The sequence below is a fragment of the Archocentrus centrarchus genome, chromosome 24 (assembly GCF_007364275.1).
Source record: "Archocentrus centrarchus isolate MPI-CPG fArcCen1 chromosome 24, fArcCen1, whole genome shotgun sequence".
In the NCBI taxonomy this organism is placed as follows: domain Eukaryota; kingdom Metazoa; phylum Chordata; class Actinopteri; order Cichliformes; family Cichlidae; genus Archocentrus; species Archocentrus centrarchus.
Window position 1 is genome coordinate 13,760,928 of NC_044369.1, and position 20,467 is coordinate 13,781,394.

Below are 20,467 nucleotides of genomic sequence, written 5' to 3' on the forward strand. Positions count from 1 at the left end.
GTGTCTGACAGCAGAGTGCTGGTTGTCCCAAACTGACAGTTTTTGCTTTCACCTCCCCCAGGTGCAATCGAGCTGGACCTAAACCGTTTTCCTCGGGGTGCAAAGACAGCCAAGCAGTGCACTCTTGACATGATCCGAAATGAGCAGGATCTGCCAACCATTTCAATCTTCAAACAAAAGAGGGTCAAAGGATGGTGGCCGTTTGTAGCCCGTAATGAAAACGATGAAATGGAGCTCACGGTAAGATGGTTGTAGGGGGAAAAAAAGAGCAAAATCAGGACGCCACATGTGAAGTCCTCTCAAATCTATTACATTATTAGTATATTATAATACTTATCAATAAATGTCACTTCAATTGTCGTTAGAAAACCACCATCAAAGGAGTAAAGCCTCGCATAAGATTAGTAGTATGAAAGAGAAAAAGTAAAGAGTAATACAATTAAGAGCTCAGAATTCAATTCTTCAATTTGATGAAGAAAGAGATGGTTGCAAAGTAAATTCAAAGCAAACATTTCCATCTCCACTTAAAAGGTTTGAAGAGAATTGTGTTTGTGTGTGTGTGTGTGTGTGTATGTGCGTGTGTGTGCATTAATCCACTTGTTTTCATTTAAGATACCAGCTTCTAAAAAGTCCCCACATGAATGAATTCCTTTAAATGCTTGTTTACATTTTGTGTCTTTGCTAAGGAGCATTTTACTATAGTACACAAATATCCTCTTTGCCAAGAAAATTGGTATTCTGTAGTCAATATTTTGTATGTGGAGGGATTTCTTTATTTTGATCTTTATGTTATCGATGCCATCACAGGGGAAGGTTGAGGCTGAGCTTCACCTGGTGACAGCAGAGGAAGCCGAGAAAAGTCCTGTTGGACTGGGACGAAATGAGCCTGATCCACTGGAAAAACCAAAGTAAGTTATTGACAGGTTGTGTTTACCAAAAATATACAAGAACTCAAGTTTTTGCAAACACACACGCACACACACACACTGGTTTCAGAATTTAAAAATGTCAACACTTATCCGGAACAGACAAAGACACAGACATGAGCAAGCGTTACTTTTACTTTGCCTTCAGGAAAAATCATTCTTGCAGTGCAAAAAGCAACGTGCCAAAACATTACAAGTACAAACTACTTACAATGTTACATATTTTTAAAAAGATATAAAGCTTTATCCTATTTGCCCCAGCGCTGCTTTCTGCACTGTCAAAAGGCCGCTGTTACACACTAGTTTCTCCTCCTATCATCTCTTCAACTGTCTCCCTGTCTCTCCCCTCATCCCTCCCCCTTTTTTTGTGCATGTTATTCTTCTTCTCCTTACCCTTTCTCCCTCTGTTTGCCTCATCTGCATTCCTTCCCTCCCTCTTTCTCTTCCTTCTTCCACAAAGTCGCCCGGACACCAGTCTTATGTGGTTTCTGACCCCTCTGAAGTCCATTTGTTACTTCATCTGGCACAACTACCGCTGGCTGATCCTCAAGGCCCTGGGACTGATTCTGCTGCTGCTCATGCTGGGCCTCTTCCTCTACTCAATCCCTGGCTACCTGGTCAAGAAGATGCTGGGGGCCTGACGTGCTGGTAGCCTCCGCCCCCTCCTCAGTGTGTCTGCTTCTCTTTTTGCCTCCTTTGCTTCCTGGATTCACCTGTTTTAATTAGCCCCTCCCCTTCTGTCCAGGCTCAGTTTGTTAGTCTTCCCTGCTGTCTTATAAGTAGACTAGTCTTCTGTACCCTTTGCTGCATCTTGTCTCAGCCCTTTGTGTAAGCCAGTATCTTTTTCCACCAAGTGTCAATGTAAATCTTCTCTGTGACCAACTGTTTAGTATGGAGACATGTAAGGACACTTTTAGGCAAAGGTGAACAAGGTGGTTGAAATATCCATGGCGATATTGAGTGGGATGGTTGAGATGGGAAAGGTATAGATAGATTAAAGTTGCATCCAGGATGTTCTGGTTTCAGTGCTTTCACAAAAACTAAGCAAAAGAAAATAATGTTACTGTATCTGCAGATTTTTTTCAAGGCTAATTATGAGATAAATTTTATTTCTTTCAGTACAGAACAGTTCAGCATTATTATGCATATTTGGATTGCCTCATTAATGCGCTCTGTATAAGACAGTCATATCTGTGATAACAAGAAAACACAGACTCAAAAGAACCAAATGATTGTAATAGGAAAAGGGTTCAGCAAACGAATCAGACAGGGAGAAGGCCGAACGACAAAAGTAGAAAAAAAGGCAGAGTCACACTCGACACAGAAAGACCGAAGACCGGGAGCGGCAAGGATCGTTACACACAGGTGGTTCACGTTAGGTCAGAGCAGGTAATCACACTAGTAGGAAACACACGAGGACAGGAAATGAGAGGAGGAGTGACAGTACCAATGTGTGTTACAACTCAGAATAAATTTGTGTTAAACTAAAGCATGTTAAAATGTAAAAGAGAGAGGTGAAAATATCGCCAGAAATTTGCCAGAAATGTCAGTGTTTGGAGGTGTTGGTCGATCATCCATCCACCCATTTACATGTGTCAACATACTCATCCCACATATTAGAAAGCTTTCACTCTGTGATGTGGTTTTTTGCTCCTCTGAAACATAATACTGATAGAAACATAGACTGTGAGCATGCTGTAGCAAGAAATAATATTCACGATTGCAACATGGCTTACTAACTCCAGCTTTCTCTTTCTTTCTTTTTTTTCTCCTCTTTTGTTTGCTCCCTCTCATTGTCCACTGTTACTCACTCCTCGTCACCCTCCTTTAACTCAACCCTCCATCCACCTCCATGTCTTCCTCACCATTTCTTTATTTTCCTCCTCTAAAAACTACACCTGACCCGTCCAGTCGCCCAGACACCACCTTCCTGTGGTTCCTGAGCCCGCTGAAAGCAATCCGCTACCTGGTGTGCAACCGCTACAAGTGGCTGATCATCAAGATAGTGCTGGCCCTGCTGCTGCTCATCATGGTGGGCCTCTTCCTCTACAGCATGCCAGGCTACCTTGTCAAGAAGCTGCTGGGGGCCTAAGTCACTACTGGGAGGATGGGGAGGGGGCGTGGCCACACGAATAGATGGAAGAATGGATAGATAAGTGAATGGGAGAGACACTGATGCTAGATGCTGGCTCGCTCACAAGAAGGGAGGCAGAAGGATTACTTTATTTTCTCCTCCTTAATCTATTCTGATCTTCATAATCAGCTCATACCTTCCCTCTTAACACTGAGGGGAGAAGGAAACACCATCGAAAGTGACCACCCCACTGCCCCCATCCTTACCCCCCTGGTCCGAAGATCTACTTAACAGCTCTGCAAAACGCCTAACAAATCTAATGTACAGTATTTGGACTCCATCCTTTTAGCTAATTAGACAGCAATCACACGCCACAAAGTAACCCCTGATCTAACTTGAAAATCTTCTGAAGCAATGCCACATGATAGTGAATGGTTCCTTATTTGTTTTAGCTCTCAGTTTCTTTGAGTGTTTTAGGGTTAGTGGTCAGGCGATTGCACTTTCAAGTCATACTATATGACCTCTCATTACTGTCTATTGATTTATCTTAACAGGGAACAAATAAACAATACGTTGGGTAACACTTTAATTCAGCTCTTTAATTTATAAGCACTATATAGACAATGAGTTAATGGTTTGTGGTGTGGTATTACAATGTAGACAAATTGAATAAGTCCCTGCAGATAAGCTGATATCAATGCCGGCTCACAGCTAATGCCTCAGATTATACCTTTCCATTCTATTTAAGATGCTTTAGCCTGCCCACATTTGCTGCACAACTGCAAGCTGCTTTGCAACCCACATCCATTCCAGCCCCTCCTTCTCATGCTGCTTCTGACTTAATCAGTGCCACATCATTGATGCCTGTCTCAGAACAGAGCTGTGCCATTGAATATCAATTCTGATGATCGTGGACCTCAGAAATGTCAGAAATGTTGTTGACAGTTATAAAAGTTACTCAATTTATAACCCAGCTTTCATTTATCACTGCCTACAGCAGACATTATAAACACTCCTATTTCCATTTCCATTCGCGTTTGTTATAACCTGTATATGAAATGTCTATTTAATGCTTATAAATGACAGCAAGGGGGTTAAAGTGTTACCTTTTTTAACTGTTATTGGTATTGCAGTTTTGCACACTTATATAATAATAATAATAATAATGAAACAAAATAATTCTATTTTGCTATTGAATTTCGATGAGACATAGAACAAGGTGACTTCAGAATTAATCATATAATTAATAAGCACTGTTGTGGAGTTTAGTTTAACTGCAGTGTTAAAGATTTCCTCACTAGAATCAAAAGAAACAACGCAGACTTGGGTCAAACAGGGTTTGGAAATGATTCAGCTCTTTCCCTCATTTTTATAATTGTGTTGACTGTACAAGCACAGTTGTTCCCAGCTGCTTCCCTCTGGATCTCCTGTATTTAGTCGGTACTCTCCTTTTGTGTGTGCGTGCGTGCAATGCCCAGTCTTCTGACTCGTGATCCTCACTGATAAAATTCCAAGAGGAAAATGAAACTAATTATTTGTGAATATCATTTGACCAGGGTCTGTTTAATAATCCTCCAAAGTTACAGACATGTAAAGGTGATCACTGTTGTCTACAGTATATGTTAATATGCATGCATCACTGTGATAACTGACCGGAGAGGTCATGTGTGTTGGCATGACTTGTCTTTCCAGCTTGACGCAAACCAAATCACCAACCCTGTCGTCTTTAACGTTAAAAGAAAATGTGAAAATGATTTTTATGGGAATTTGATTAAAATGCGCTTCTGAAAACTCTGGTTTCTGTCTCCATATCAGACGTGCCCCCCCCCCCCCCCTTTTTTTTTTAGTTTGCCTGTAGTTACAATCTTTGCTTGTGACATTGTGTTTCACTGATCAGTTACTGTTTGCAATAAACTTGCCTGTTTTTACAGTGGGGTTTGTGCATTTATATACATGTTTCAAAATGTGTGTAGCATTTTTTGTTTGTTTGTTTTGACAATTTGAAATAAACTGGAATTACATGGCAAACATGTTTATAAAGTAGCTGTAAATGGTAATTTTATAATAGACAGTTGCCCCACATACATAGTTTAACTCACGCCTGTAGTGCTAGTTATCCTCTAAATTATTTGATGAGTGATGATTTACCATTTCTTGACTATAATGACACTTACCCCCGTGTGGCTCAAAGCACCAAAAGTGGAGGAGGATGCCATTAATGATTTCATCACAACTCCTAAGCCCAGGAGTTTCACGTTGTGTCAAATTGGGAAATAAGAATCACTTCAAGGTCTGAAGTTTATATAGTTTATTAACATGCTTTAATTTATTTTGTTGCACATTTTAGTCCACATAAAACCCTCAACCTGTGTACAAAAAGATTTTATATCTTTTATTCCGAGAAAAGAATGCAGTCTGATTACAGTTCTAGGCTCCCAGAACTCAAAGCAACCTCATTCACAATCTGACAGCTAGTGGTAGCCTGGGGTATTTAATAAAACCAAATTCATCTTGATGTTAAAGCAAAACAATAATTATTTAATTATGGTCTTGTACGTGGTTGTAGAGAGGTGAAGGTATGCTCTGGAGAGAAGCCAGTAGAAGCAAGACAGAATACATGTGTGTGGATGAGAGGGAGACAGTGAAGGTAGATGAGTATAGTTTATACTGTACTTGGGGTCAGCCATCCAAAGCAATAGACAGTACACAAGAGAGGTGAAGAAGAGAGTGCAGGCAGGGTGGAGAGGGTGGAGACGAGTGTCTGGGGTGATTTGTGACAGAAGCAGCAAGAGTGAAAGTGAAGGATTACAAGATGACAGTGAGACCTGCTATGGTGTACAGTTTGGAGACGGTGGCACTAACGAGACAGGAGGCCGAGCTGGCGGTGTCAGAGTTGAAAATGTTAAGAGTTTCACTGGGTGTGACCAGGATGGACAGGATTAGAAATGAGTATATCAGAGGGATAGGGATAGAGCGTGTGACTGTTGGGGTTTCTTTCTAATATTGTAGGGTCTTTACAATATAAAGCACCTATAAAGCACTGTTGTTGTGAATTGGTGGCATATAGATAAAACTAAATTGAACTGCAGGGACAGCTCAGGTAGTGACTAGTTCACAAACATAGAGGAGCATTTAGCACATATTTCCCTTAGGTATTTCCTTCAGATGTTAGCAGTCTCCAAAACAGAGCCAAAAAGAAAGGCAATATTGGACTTAGAATCACCAGGTCGATCAGAAAGCTACAAATAATTGCTTATGTTAATTCATGTCTTCCACTGATTACTGACTAATTTTCTCAATCAGCTCCAAAGTTAACAATCTCAGACTGTGACAGAGTGGGAGCTTTGTTTTTTCTTCCAGTGATATATGACTGCTGTTTAATTTCTGTGCAGTCGTCCCAATGCCAGCATGTCGTGGCTGCTGGCCCCTGCGAGGACCATGTGTATCCTGGCCTGGAGGCACTACAAGCTGCATTGTCTGGTGCTGCTGGCTGCTGTGCTGGGTCTGATCTTTCTGGTTCTGCTCTTCTTCTCTCTGCCCTCAGCAATTAGCCACAAGCTGTTTAACATTGCTGGGTAGAGCTGACCCCCACACACAAATCCTCTGTGTGGTGTTTTGTAGACACTGAACTAATGTATGTGTTTGATTAACTGCACTGTAAGACTATTTTTCTTTTAAGTTTGTATAAAATAAAAACTTGCCATTACATCATCATTTAAGGGTGGTCTTTATTTTTCAAATGAACACAAAGGAGCTCCGCAGTAATTATTCATTAATTATACCTCCAGAGTACCTGTCAGAGAGGAAAAGATGATGTTAGATGCATGATGTTCTGCTCAGTATGAGTTTTAAAGCCTTTTTGTTTTACTGATTGTTATGTGATTATAGTTTAATTTGATAAGTGTTTATTTTATTACTTAATTCATTGTATAGGAAGTAAGTATTGGAAATTTCATAATTATACCAATAACTGGTTTAAAGATGTCAGACCAAAATTCTATCAAATATGACAAAGGAAACCTGGATAATTCATGTTTTCTTGCATGTGACACCAAGGTGGAAAACTACAATAAACACAAGCACACATACTACTCAGCATCTGTTGCAGCTCCATCCGCAATTCAGTGTTTTCCTGCCTCAGGGGCTCAGTTTCAGGGTCAGACTCGGAGATCTCCATCAGGACTTTTCTGGAAAGACACAAACACACAAAAATGACTGACTTGATTCAGATGTATTCCTGCTTTCTGTGCGTGTTACTCACTCATACTGGTTTAGCTTCCTTTTCACTACATCCCACAGTTTGAGTCTGTCTTCAGAGATGATGTTACCCAAACTATTCCAGTAGGCGTCGTTCACTGAAGTATCGCTGGCTTCTGGAGACCCTAAACTGGAATGTTGGTAGGCAGAGCTCTCTCTTTAAAAAGCAGCAGGAAAAAATTAGTATAAAACACATGGAGCGAGAGAGAAGATCATTTCCCTTCAGCTGCTGGGTTAAAATCATTAAAACAGACACTCGTAAATGAGAAGCTTGTATAATGGTTTGATAATTCAGTATGTGGTCTTACTTCCTGTACTGCTCAAGGAAACTTTTTAAAGCCGGCAGGACGTGGTTAGGATGAATGAGTTCAGAAGCCGTATCAGCTGTGGCGCTGGTCTCCACGGCCTCTGCCATCTCACTGCACTCAGCAAAAACACCCTGCAGGCAGAACAAAAACACTGATAGAAGATGGAGGAACAGTAGTTGTCTAATCACAAAGCCTATATTCAGCACAAGCTGATGTTCAAAACCACCCACTGCTCTCTTAATCTCTTTCCCTCCTCACCTCGGTCTGCGCTCTCTGCTGATGTTCATAATTTAACAAGAACTCAGCCAACTTGGGTACATCCTTTTCTTCAAGGCCCAAAGCCTAAAAGAGAAAAAAAACATCATGCCTGGTTTTTCAACAGTAACTGATAGATGCCACCTAAAAGCAGCTACTAAGTACTAAAGCGTACCAAACATGAACTCACGCTAAAGAGAGAATAGAGCTTCACAACAAACTGTTCACGTTTCTCCAGGGTGGGCAGCAAGTTCAGGAGTTTACTTTCAACCAGGAATCCCTAAGATGGGAAGAAGATTTTTGCTTAAAGGCTCTTTTAATTTCAAATGATTCAAAGTTAAGAGTGGATCACGACACAAGAAGCATTGTCAAAACTGTTAATCAGCCTGTTTGAAGACCTCTTACAGACAAAGACATTTCCCAGGAGCCGTGACATTTTATTTACAACGAAAGCATTTCTGTAATAAAACCTGACACCTTTACACAAATCTTGAGTGTAAAACTGAAACGCTCAACCTGACAAAAACGTCACGTAATGTATTCTCATGTTATGACTGAGATGTGTGTTATGTTTATTATGATCTAAATACTGCATATTTGTGAATGTATTTTGTGCCATTCCTGTTCTACAAAACCACCTGCATACTGTCACTGTACATAAACATGAATCCTGAACTTGTTTCTAACCGTTTCATCACAAAGCAGCTCCATCACTTTCATCAGCGTCTCAGAGGACAACTTCCCTTGCTCCACTCCTGCGCCGTCCTCCGAGTCAGTCTCCAGGTCGGGCCCGACTGATGAATCCATCATCCCCTGGCTGCATTGTGAAGCATCGCTGGCTTGAAACAGCTGACGGGTGGGGCTAGTGGCATGTTTCTGAGAACTGATGGGACCAGGTGACTCCATGAAGGTTGCTGAAGGACACTCCCAGGCTAAACCAAGGTGCTGCTTGCAGATCAGAAAGTCAATGGCCAAAGCCTTCTCCGCTAGTTGCGTCACCTCTTCCTCCAACGTTACCCACATCTCCTCAAACCTTCGGATATCGGCGACTACAGCGTGCCTAAATGAAGTGAAGAAGGGTTGGAGTTGAACAGAAAAAAGTATATTTGTTATTATTTTTAATATTACAACTATTATTATTAATACTTACTTGACTTCCTTCTGTATGCGTTCATGTTGTTGGCTGTAGTGTGTGTAGACCTTGGACAAGAAATGACTCCGCTTCTTAAACGTTGCCTTTAGTTCAGCAAACTTGGATTTTAGCTTTTCCGCCTTTTTCGAAACACTGAAATACAAAACCATCAACATAACAGTGCATATGTGTGTGTGTGTGTGTGTGTGTGTGTGTGCAAGTGTATTTATGTGCATGTTTTCATGAGAGAAGCTTTACTACCTTAATATCCTGCACTTCTCTTCATCCAGGGTGGCTTTGATTTGCATTTCCTTGTCAAGATCTCTGATTTGTTTAAGTCTCAGAATAAGAGCCGCGCTCTTCATCTGTTGTTGCTTCTTATGCTCAACCTGTAAATGCAAGAAAGGGCACTTCAAGACTGAGTATTTATGTACATCAAGCGGCAAAGCATTTATCTTATTTTTTGCACACAATCATTATCACTGTATACTATATTAATGGGTTCCGAGGCAGCATGACAGAACATCAAATCTTCATCACATTATAATAAAGTATTGGGGTGCAACAAACCTGGGACTTTACATTTTCTTCAATCTGCATGATGCTGATTTTGTTGGTAGTCTCCAACATCAAATTGTGAATTGCCTTTTCAGACTCCTCAACCTCCTTCCTTCTCTCCATCACCCTCTCCAGCTAGAAACAGGTTGGATTTCATTACATACAGAGCTGATAAATGTAAGATGTTAGCATCAATGACAAGAGAAGACACTGAAGGATAGGCACAAGCATTGGTCCAGCATTGATTTTCTCACAGCTGTGTGTGTGTGTGTGTGTGTGTGTGTGTGTGTGTGTGTGTGTGTGTGTGTGTGTGTGTGTGTGTGTGTGTGTGTGTGTGTGTGTGTGTGTGTGTGTGTGTGCGCGTGCAAGTGTTTATTTAAAAAATCCTGACCTCTCTGTCGAAATGTTCCTTCATGTGTTTGGACAACTCAGCCTTGTCTTTGATAAGTAGATTTTCCTGCTCACAAACTCTCTGCCAAGAAAACAGACAATTAGTAAGAAAGACCTCTTCAGCATTCTATCACATTGGTTTTACCACTTGTAAAAGAAGGCTTAAATATGCTTTTACAGTAACTCCATGTGCACATTTGCACTGTATCACAAAGTATAGTTGAAGCTTAGCTTCTGGTGCCTGTGCTAAAAGTGACAAAAAGTCATTAAATTGTTGTTCTTGTTACAGAAATTTTATGAATGCAGGTTTTCCTCATGAAGCAATTGTTTTTCAGAAATTTAAGATACACTATATTGCCAAAAGTATTCACTCGTCTGCCTTCACACGCATATGAACTTGAGTGACATCAAATTTTCCACGGGGTTTAATCTGATGTTGGCCCACCCTTTGCAGCTATAAAAACTTCTAGGAGGGCTTTCCAGAAGCAGTATGAAATCATGTTGGATCAGGAAGGGCTCATCCCCAAACTGGTCCCACAAAGTCAAGAGTTCCTTCCACAGGGTGTATTTATACTATTGACTTCACTTCTGTTCATGTTTAGAAATCCTTCAGGATGAGTCGATCTCTATTCTTAACCCTCACCCTTTCTGATCTTCAGACATACATGCACTGGCCACTTTGTTAGGCACACCTAGTTAACCTAGTGGCATAGTTGTTAGTGCCAGATGGCTTGATCTGAGCATTTTAGAAACTGCTGATCTACTGGGATTTACCCACTCAACCATCTCTAAAGTTTACAGAGAATCATCCAAAAAAGAGAAAATATCCAGTTAGCAGCAGTTCTCTGGGTGAAAATGACTTGTTGATGGCAGAGATCAGAGGAGACTGGCCAGACTGCTTTAAGCTGGCAGACAGTCAACAGTTACTCAAATAACCACTTGTTATAGCCAAAGTATGCAGAAGAGCATCTTTGAACAGACATCAGACCTTGAAGCAGATGGGTTACAGCAGCAGAAGACCACACTGGGTGCCACTCCTGTCAGCAAAAAAGCAGGAAACTGAGGCTATAATTCACACAGGCTCACCAAAACTGGACAATAAAAGCATGGAAGAACATTGCCAGGTCTGATTAGTCTCAATTTCTGTCACAGGATTTGCAGAATCTGGCATAAATGACATAAAAGCATGGATCTATCCTGCCTTGTATCAATGGTTCAGGCTGATGCTGGTGGTGCAGTGGTGTGGGGATATTTTCTTGGGACACTTTGGGCCTCTTTGTACCAACTCTTTGTACCACTTAACTACCATAGCCTTGTTCCTGACCATGCCCATCCCTTTATGACCACAGTGTGCCCATCTTCTGATGGCTGCTTCCTGCAGGATAATGTGCCATGTCACAAAGCTCAAATCATCTTAAACTGACTTCTTGAACATGACAACAAGTTCATTGTAGTCAAACAGCCTCCACAGTCACAAGATATCAAACCTATAGAGCACCTTTGGGATGTGGTGGAATGGGAGGTTCATATCATGGATATACAGCCAAAAAAGCTACACCAACCGTGTGTAATGCTGTCGTGTCAATATGACTCTATCCCATGAAGAATTAAGGCAGTTCTGAAGACAGAAAGCAGGCATAACCCAGTACTAGCAAGGCATGCCTAACGAAGTGGCCGCTGAGTGTACTGTTATCAAATAAAACGCATCAGAAAAGAGATCATACTGGCCAGTCCACAGTGCTGTGTATCACCTTTTGTGACATGACCAAAGGTGGAGAGACCTAATCTGACAACAAATTCCACGCAAATGTCAACCTCACGGTGGTGCTGCAGGACAAGTCAGGAGATCATCAAAGTTAGAAATCATCACCTTTCTTTCCCATTCTGTTTAGTTATTTATTTTCGCCCTCTGTTGGTTAAAAATGCCTGCAAAAAGTTTATGGCAATCCACCCAAGAGTTCTTGAGATATTCTAAAATTAAACAAGGTGGTGGGCCCACTGACAAACAGGCGAGCGTTCCTGCTTAGCCAGACAGTTAAGGTATGATATGTGAAATCATCTGATACTGCCTCACAGATTCAGATGCACTATAAATCATTTTAAGCTGCTTTGTGACTCGGCTCTTGTTCTACCTGAATCTGGGCGAGCTCCTCCCTGTAGGCCTTGGTCAGGTTTTTAAACTGTTCCTCCATCCTCTCAAGCATCAGGTTGATTTCTGTATCACGCCTTTGCAACATCTTCAAAACTTGATCGTTTTTGACCCTGCTCTCCTGTTCAGCAAATGCAGAAAAAGAACCAAGTCATAACCAATTGCTTCAGGGTACAAATGCAAATTCTGTGAAATCATGTTTTTGCTCATGTCCATATAATTTACCTGTTGCTGGGCCCTTATGAATTTTCTCTTATCTTCTACCAGGGCAGCACACAACTGCTTCTGGCTGTCCCGGGCTCTCTGCAGTTCTGAGAAGTGCACATTCTCACTAACTATCGTCCACCCTCTTGTGATCTCCTCAAACTTTTCCTGACTGGCCTTAGCAAAATTTTCCAGTTGCTTCTGTCTGTGCAATGGAAAAAAATAGTACAATTTGACATAAGCCATTTTGGGACAAGGCATTCTGCATGGAAGAAAGGTTTATCTGGACATTGAGCATACAATTTAAAAGAAATACCTAAGTATGCAGTCCTGCTCCCTCGCTGACCTTTGCTCCATGTCTTTGGCATCAGCTGCAATTTGAACGTTGGTCACTGATGTGGTCAGGTTTCTCTGTAGGTTCTTTAACCTCTGAGCAATGAATATGAGATTCAATTGAAAAAAATAATAAATTTCCAAGAAATTATGTCCAAAAAAATGAAAGTGAACTTAAATAAAGGGAGACAGAAAACATACAGCTAAATTAAGTATAGAAGTATCCTGACATTTTTACAGTTTTGTGATACCTTCTCCCCAACATTAAATGAACTAAACTCATTTTAAAAGAAATACAAAAACAAACAGATATTCAGAAATGCCCTTCAGTGCCCAGAAGCATGTACTGTAAATTGCAATAATTTCATTACAATTAGCGAGGACGATAACGGGGAAGCATGAAGATTTTCCTCCTCTTCTTGGATTTTGCTCTTGTGCTTGAACTCCTCCTTCCCCTTCACAGCGGGGTCTTCCCCATCCTCAAAAATGGAGACCCTATAAATGTACAATATAATTAGCAACTGTAAGGTGATATCAGGCAAACTGGGCCACTTTTTGGTTAATCACCAGGGGACACTTAAAAACAGTTTATGACATTTAACTGTGGTCTAATCTAATAATTTAAAATTTATTTAAACTTGCAATAAACCTCAATGTCATGGAAAATGTGACAATAACATTAAAGGTCCCCTCATCCTCTCCTCTACCCCCCAACTGTATTCTCTTCTCTTACAGACTTTCTGTCTTATCTCAATTCCTCTCCTTTTCCGGTGAGTGTGTGTACAACTGTGTTCATGTGTGTATGTTAGTGTTTGTATATACAGTCGCGTGAAAAAAAATCGTTCTCGCAGGACTCTATGCATCCCTGTGAAAACCACATAATTCCGTAGTTCATAGAACCATCTTCAACAGCAATAACTTGAAGTAATCATTTTCTGATTAACAGTTTCTCATGTCATTGTGGAGAAATTTTGCCCCACTCTTCTTAACAATGTCGCTCCAATTCACTGAAGTTAGCAGGAATTTGTTTATGCACAGCTCTATTAAGGTCCCACCACAGCATTTCAGTCAGGTTGAGCTCTGATTGATTCTTTTTTTTTTTCATTTAGAAAAAGCTTAAATGCCTGAAAGGATTGTTGTCCTGTTGCACAACCCAGTTTCTGCCAAGTTTTAGCTATTGGAAAGATGGTCTCACATTTAACTAGAAAACAGAGGAGTTCATGGTGGACTCAATGACTGCAAGGTGAGCAAGCCCTGTGTCTGCAGTCCAAATCATCGCCCCTCCACTAACGTGCTTGACAGGTTGTATGAGGTGTTTGTTTTTGGTTTTCACCAAATGTGGCGCCGTGCATTATAGCCAAACATGCCCTCTCTGGTCTCAATCGTCCAAATGACAGGAGAAAACGAGTCTTGTGGTTTGTTCAGATGCAGCTTTGCAAACCTAAGCCATCATGATCTTTTTAGACAGAAGAAACGTTCTCCAGGAAATCCTTCCAAACAACCCGTTCGGTCTTTTTCTAACTGTTATGAACTTTAGCATTTAATAGGCTAACTGTAGAGGCCTGTAGAGTCTGAGATGCAACTTGCGGATGTGTTGCACTTTCTCTGAGCATTGCACAGTCTGAGCTTGGGTGAATCTGCTCGGACAGCCACTTCCGGGAAGATTATAGCATTGTACTAACACACACCTGAATGCTTCAATCCAGCAAACTGCGCAGATTTCTGGTTTTACAGAGGTGGTCCATTTTAACTGAAAAAAAAAAAATGCTCTTCATAAAACCGTGGCTTCTTTAGCGAAATATCCGCATTTTAACTGACAAAACCTATCTCGATGTGGATTATGCATCATTTAAAATGTCAGTTTGCTTATTAGCAATCTCAAATCAATAGAATCATCTTACCATGGCCCAGTTTGACTATTTAATAACTGATCAGACTTAAAATGAAAGTACAACGTAATGCAAGGCTCTTTCAGCCTCCTTCCTGTCGCTGTGCTTTCTTTACAGTAAGTCTTGTCACAGTATTCAGCCACAATAAGGTGCAGGTTACCCGTTCGTATGCTCCTGCTGTTCAGAAGGTCCAGGCGCCTCTTCATATTCTTTGTCAGCTTCCATTTTCGGACTACACTGTTAAAGTCAAGGTCGAAAGGTCGCTGTACGCTGTGAGGATAGAGACTGCCGCAGAAGATCTGTTTAGTCTGTTTGGTGTACGTTGCCTTGGCTACGGAGCTACCTTCAGGTTCCCTCGTAAACACCGCCGTCAATAATTAGGACGAGTGGCTGTGTAAAAATATTTTCCCCTGAAACAATATAAAAAAGGCCAATAATTAGAATCTCAGTCGTTATTTACGTGTTGTTTTTAATGTCAGTTCACAGTCTAGCTATCATTCTTATACGAATGACCACAGTGAGTATAGCACTAGAAACAACTATAGTGACACAACCAGCTGTTTCTGCAGTTGTTTTCAATTGAATTCTCAGTTTTTAGAAAAGATTCAGGCATTTTAACTTTTTCTAAATTAAAAAAAAACAAACAACAACAACAGACAGCAAAGAGGTGGAGCTTTGTTGGTAGAAAACTCCAGTTTGGCACACAGTCATGAAAAAAAAAGTTCTCACAGGACTCTATGTGCAGTCCTGTGAAATTGCACCCTCACTGCTTCCACAGGAATATAGATAAATATAGGATAAGTAGCAGCCAGATGCTGCTAATTAAATGCACTTTATTAAACGATCTTCAGCATGCATGGCTACTTCTGTTAAAGCAGGATTTTTTTGAGTTTGCTGGTCTGGAGCATTCAGATGTTTTAGGCTTGTTCTGCAGCTGCAGGACCTTGACACTTTGCAGTCAACCATTATACCAAATTATTCTTGTTAAATGTAAGACCACTTGTCAACAGATAAAGCTTGGCTGAAACTGGGCTGTGCAACGGGCCAATGATCCCAAGCACAGCAGCAAATCTACAACTAAATGGATGAAGAAGAACAAAATCAAGGTTTTGCAGTGGCCCAGTCAAAGTGCAGACCTCAACCTGATTGATAGAGCTGTGTATAAATGTATGCTCCCAAATATCAATGACTTGAAGCAAAACTGTAAGAGAAGAGTGGGCCAAAAGTCCTCCACAACAATATGAGACTAGAAGTCATACAGAAAACGATTACTTCAAGCTATTACTGCTAAAGGTGGCTCTACACGCTACTGAGTCACAGGGTGCACTTGGCCTCTATGCTTCATTTTTTTTTCCCTTTGCAAATTCTTACACATATCTTCTATTAGCATAATTCGTCCTGGATCATTGAAAGACTAAAAGTGACGTTAGTGTCGGGTGTCCGTTATATAATCCCTTCATTTATTAATAAAGCAGAGTTTACTGGCATGTTGTTGTTGATTTTTTTCATTTTCTGCTTTTATCTGCTACTAATGACTGTTCATGTTTACAGTGTGCCTCTGTTTGTTAAGCTCCCTGACCCCCTTTTCTTGTTTTGAATTTTTCAAACGTGACTCTACCAACATAAATATTCTAAGCTTGCAGGAGATGCGCAGGAAAAATAAATAAAGACAGATTCTCTTTACACGGCTTAGTGCTGCCATCTAGTGGCATTATCGGGTTTCAAACCCTCTACATCATTTTGGAGGTGGGAACAGCTTCCATGCTGCAGGACAGTGCAGACAGTGGCAATGATCTCTCCCTAAAAGGGCCCTTTCTGGAAAATGTGACATCCTAATCTTGTACCTTTCATTGTAGGCTCATAAGACATTAGCTTCACCAGTGAAGCATTACAACGGTCTAAATGACTTTTTAACAAAGCATTTGGGTGCAGGAGTGGCACATGCTCAGCAGAAGAGAGCGAGAGACACAACTAATAGTGAGATTTTGAATCAACATGAGACCCAACGAGGTTTTTGCATCTAGAGTCCTTAAAGTGGTGTCTTAAAGTTTGGTGGGATCCTTTCTTTTCTAAAGAAAGGAATGAAAACTGTATTATCACATAATAGACTTTACTGTAATTTTCGTAGCTGACTTTAGATGGAGCTACTACCTTGTGATCAAAACATGATTTGAAGTTCCACAAACAAGTATTTCTATTTATATATTTATTTATTTTTGACAAGCACCATGCCTCACTCATTGCCATGTGTGCTCATCAACAGAACCCAGATATTAACATGAACAGAATCTGGAATTTGCAGTTCACACACACACACACACACACACACACACACACACACACACACACACACACACACACACATATATGACAGATGTCTTCTCAAGCTGATGGCAAGATGGGCACAGTCTGGTTGCCCACACAAACAAACTCACACATGGGTCAGATGTTCTTGCTCTGAAGAGCGCCCCTTCCTTCACCCCCTGGGGCACCTCACCGCTCTTTTGGCCTCAAGTGGCCATGGTTGCAAGGGATATAAGTCAGGCTCAAAGGTTTCTGACATATGATCCTGCATCTGTGATGTCACTAACAGCTGACTTGTCATAAGACCTTTGGGAAAGGGGAAGTGAGGAATGAATAAGGAAAAGGCCTTATTTTCAACAGACCCTTAGCTGGAATGCTGAGTGCTTCTGCATCAAGCTGCTGAGATTACAAACTGAATGACTGTCATTAGAGAGTGATTCTATAATCTATCATAATACCATAAGCTAGGGATTGACAGACTTTGACCCCACTTGCAGGTGTATAATAAGCCCCATTCACTCTACATACGCTTGGTAAAAGAGGGTGCATGTGTGTGTGTGTGTGTGTGTGTGTCCGTTAATTCCTACCCCCAGGGGCATATGTTTACTTCTTGTTCAACAAAGCATCATATTCATTACCCAGGGGCATAATCTAAGCCTGACCTTCAGCCAGTTAACTAACTGACAGCTTAGTGTGTGTGTGTGTCGGTGCGTGTGTGTATGTGTGTGTGTGTGTGGGGGGAGGGGGGGGGGGGGGGTTGCATAACATTTTAAGTCGTAACTAAGAGTTCCTTAATATTGCCATATTGAAGGGGACATTCACTGTTTTGTAGCATGGGGCAGGATACAAAAGAGTGGAGGATGATTGCAGAATACAGGAAAAAAAAAAGGAAAAAAGAAATAAAACAACGTTTAGCCCAGAGAAGGCCATGACCTTGTCAAAGAACAGCAAACTAGTCAAAAAGAACTGGAAAAAAATTAGATTTAATAAATGAAAACAGAAGGCCAGATTCACAAACAACATGAAGAGCATCCCCCTACTCTTCAAATATGAAATGTACTGGCCTTGTCCCAAGGTAACGTGTGCAAAAGGAAGTATGTTTTTGCCATGTGTGCAGCATACACTGCAAACAAGTGCCCAGTAATTTTCCCCAACAAATCTTTTGTTTCTACTTCTTTAACTCTTTAACTCCCTAATTTCCATTGGGATAATAAAGTATCTATCTGTCTATCTATCTATCTGTCGATGCAGAGAGACAAAAAAGCCACTGCAGGAAAACAAATACAACTTTCTTTTACATGTTGCACATTTGTTGTATTATAGTTTGAGCAATGAAGGCTACTTACAATCTTATCTTTAGGTAATTTGGCCTTTTAATTTCATGTCATAATTTTTATGCATCAACAATCAATTAAGCCAACAAGTTAAAACATTTCACATTTTTTCCCCACTGATGAACCTCAGATAAGTCACCTAAAAAAAAGGAGATGGTAGCTCAAGGGTAGAGATTCATTAAAATATCAGTTTTACTGACATTAAAAAATTGTGACTATTGTTTCAGATTATTGTAAACTTGTTGATATCAGCAGATAATACTACATTTATTCAAACATTTGGAATCTATTTTGGAATAAAAACTTATATAGGATCAAATTCTGCGTGTTTTTACTCTGAAATAACAGTTATTAAAGGCTGTTTAGTTATCCCCTGATGACTCCTTACATCTAGGACTGTTGCACAAAAGTCATAAATGACATGTTTTTAACTTCTTTAAATGTAAAATTGTTTATTTCTGTGTAAATACACAGAAACGTCACTACTTGCTTTAACATAAGTTTTTCATTGTACCTCAGTTCTTTTTGTGACTCTTGAAAGAGCTGGACCACGCACTCGAGAATATGAGTCACTTCACAAAATCATTTTAATTTCCTTCTCATAAACCATCACACTTACAGCAGAATTATTCTCACAGTCATTTTTTAAAAATCAAAGCCCTTTGTGAGTGGATTAGGCGAACAATAATTTTGCGTGGCATTAGACCATAATTGCTGCAGGATTGATTTTTTTTTTTTTTTTTTCTGTGCTGCAGACAGTTCAACAGGAGTGTGAATGGGCTGTCTCCATCGTTGCAGTTTAACATAAATGCCAGTGACAAAAAAAAAAAAAACAAAAAAACGATTTTGACACATCAGATAAAATTAAAATATTCTTTTTGCAGGTAAATAAAACCCCTTCATCTTTTACACAGTGACAATAAAGACTCCAAAGCAGACTGATAACCTAAACCACTTCTGCCTCTCAAGGTGAAGCATGAGGCACCAAAGATGAGGGAATTAAGCCTGTTAACACTCACACATCGCAAAAACACTATGTTTTTTCAGATGCAGAGCCAGCGAAATAAGGTTGTAGATAAAAAAAAAAAAACACCCGGTATTGCTCCTTCCCAAAACACAGACACCGGGCAAGGCACTTTACAGCACCTAGTGCTTCATGGTAGATCTGTTTTGATCCTAATCCTATTCAACATGCCGATCCAAGGTGTAAATGTGAAGTCTACTTATACTGAGCTTTCTTAATATATTAATTGTAATTTATTTTGCTGTAAATGCATCTGCACACATGCACACTTTCCCTTTCCAGTGTTCAAAGGCATTTGTTTGTTAGCCTTATTTAGATTTATGCAAGACATGATGTAAGATTAGGACATGGACCTCGTCTAGGGTGGAAAGTCAATAAATTTACATATACCACAGTTTGGAGGTAGCCCCGTGTTAGTTACTTTGTAGTTCAGATCATGTTACAAAAGCTTCAACAGCATATATAATACTTTTTATAAAATAAAAGGCCGCCTCCACAAAAGTTCCATACAGAAACCCTACTTTGCTGCAGATTACAATGTCTATGTATAGGGTTTTTCGTAATTATTAACAATACATCATTTGAAACATACTGAATCCACTGATATGGACATTTTAAGAGAACAATGTATGAGGCTTAATATATTTATAGGTTTAGAAAGTGGCTATTAATCCTCTAAACCAGTGTTTGAGGGTGAACTTTGCAGTTTCATTATAAAGATTGGTGTGTATATATATATATATATATATATATATATATATATATATATATATATATATATATATATATATATATATATATGTGTGTGTGTGTGTGTGTGTGTGTTATGGCGCCTGCGCAGAGGGGTGAAACTATAGCAGATGTGTGGACAAAGTTACAGTTAAAGGTTATGCGGGGTCATTGTATAGTACACAAATCATTTGAAGACATCTATGACAGCGACACTCCAAAACAATAAGCGGGTATCTGGTGGTGTCCTCCGTTTCTCCAGCGTTTGCATTCTTCTGAGTTTTTGTACTTCCAGCTGAGTGGGTAGTCGGGCCCAGCTCTCTGAGTACACAAGTTCAGCTTTTCCATCGGTCTTCACCTTCACGTGGCAGCCTCCGGTCCATTTCTTGACTTTCAGCCCCGGTACGCCTCCGAAAAGCTACGAGGCTTAACGGGAATCAAAGCTGTCATTCTTGAGCTCCGGACCCGGAGCGCGAATCACAAAAGGCCCCCCGTGCTTTTTAGCCGCTCTGCTGGCCGCAACCGGACCATATGACTCAGAATCTCCGTAATGCTCTTGAGCCGCTGATGGCCAGCAGCAGTGGCTCTACTCCATAATACC

General features: G+C 40.4%; 2 protein-coding genes across 3 annotated transcripts in view; one reads left to right on the top strand and one right to left on the bottom strand.

Moving 5' to 3' along the window:
• The window catches only part of otofa (otoferlin a), a 62,007-nt gene extending 57,196 nt beyond the window's left edge, over positions 1-4,811 (top strand). Inside the window, exons 42-44 of the mRNA XM_030721199.1 lie at positions 62-240; positions 808-908; positions 2,838-4,811. Of these exons, the coding sequence (XP_030577059.1) occupies positions 62-240; positions 808-908; positions 2,838-3,018 (461 nt within the window). The 3' untranslated portion in view covers positions 3,019-4,811. The remainder of the gene's footprint in view (positions 1-61; positions 241-807; positions 909-2,837) is intronic.
• Positions 4,812-6,708: 1,897 nt separating this feature from the next.
• On the bottom strand, positions 6,709-14,805 carry drc1 (dynein regulatory complex subunit 1 homolog (Chlamydomonas)). Of its 2 annotated transcripts, XM_030721198.1 has the most exons (17): positions 14,636-14,792; positions 14,275-14,336; positions 12,958-13,081; positions 12,570-12,682; positions 12,275-12,458; positions 12,033-12,170; positions 9,902-9,982; positions 9,523-9,645; positions 9,214-9,341; positions 8,971-9,105; positions 8,508-8,880; positions 8,011-8,100; positions 7,824-7,907; positions 7,566-7,696; positions 7,262-7,414; positions 7,090-7,187; positions 6,709-6,793 (listed from the first exon to the last, which is right to left on the bottom strand). In XM_030721198.1, exons 4-17 carry the CDS (start codon positions 12,608-12,610, stop codon positions 6,777-6,779), a joined length of 1,776 nt encoding a protein of 591 aa, XP_030577058.1. In that variant the 5' UTR covers positions 12,611-12,682; positions 12,958-13,081; positions 14,275-14,336; positions 14,636-14,792; the 3' UTR covers positions 6,709-6,776. The 2 variants fall into 2 exon arrangements, with proteins under 2 accessions (XP_030577058.1, XP_030577057.1); XM_030721197.1 differs by lacking the exon at positions 14,275-14,336 and having other exon boundaries at positions 14,636-14,805.
• Positions 14,806-20,467: the final 5,662 nt, after the last annotated feature.

Bases quoted from the DNA above. Each gene is read 5' to 3' on its own strand.
- drc1 (XM_030721197.1), bottom strand. From the start codon at position 14,700: ATGGAAGCTGACAAAGAATATGAAGAGGCGCCTGGACCTTCTGAACAG. The intron at 12,171-12,274 runs GTAAATTATATG...TTTGCTGAACAG, and splicing joins TCATAAGGGCCCAGCAACAG to GAGAGCAGGGTCAAAAACGA. The intron at 7,188-7,261 runs GTGAGTAACACG...GTGTCTTTCCAG, and splicing joins AGGAAGCTAAACCAGTATGA to AAAAGTCCTGATGGAGATCT.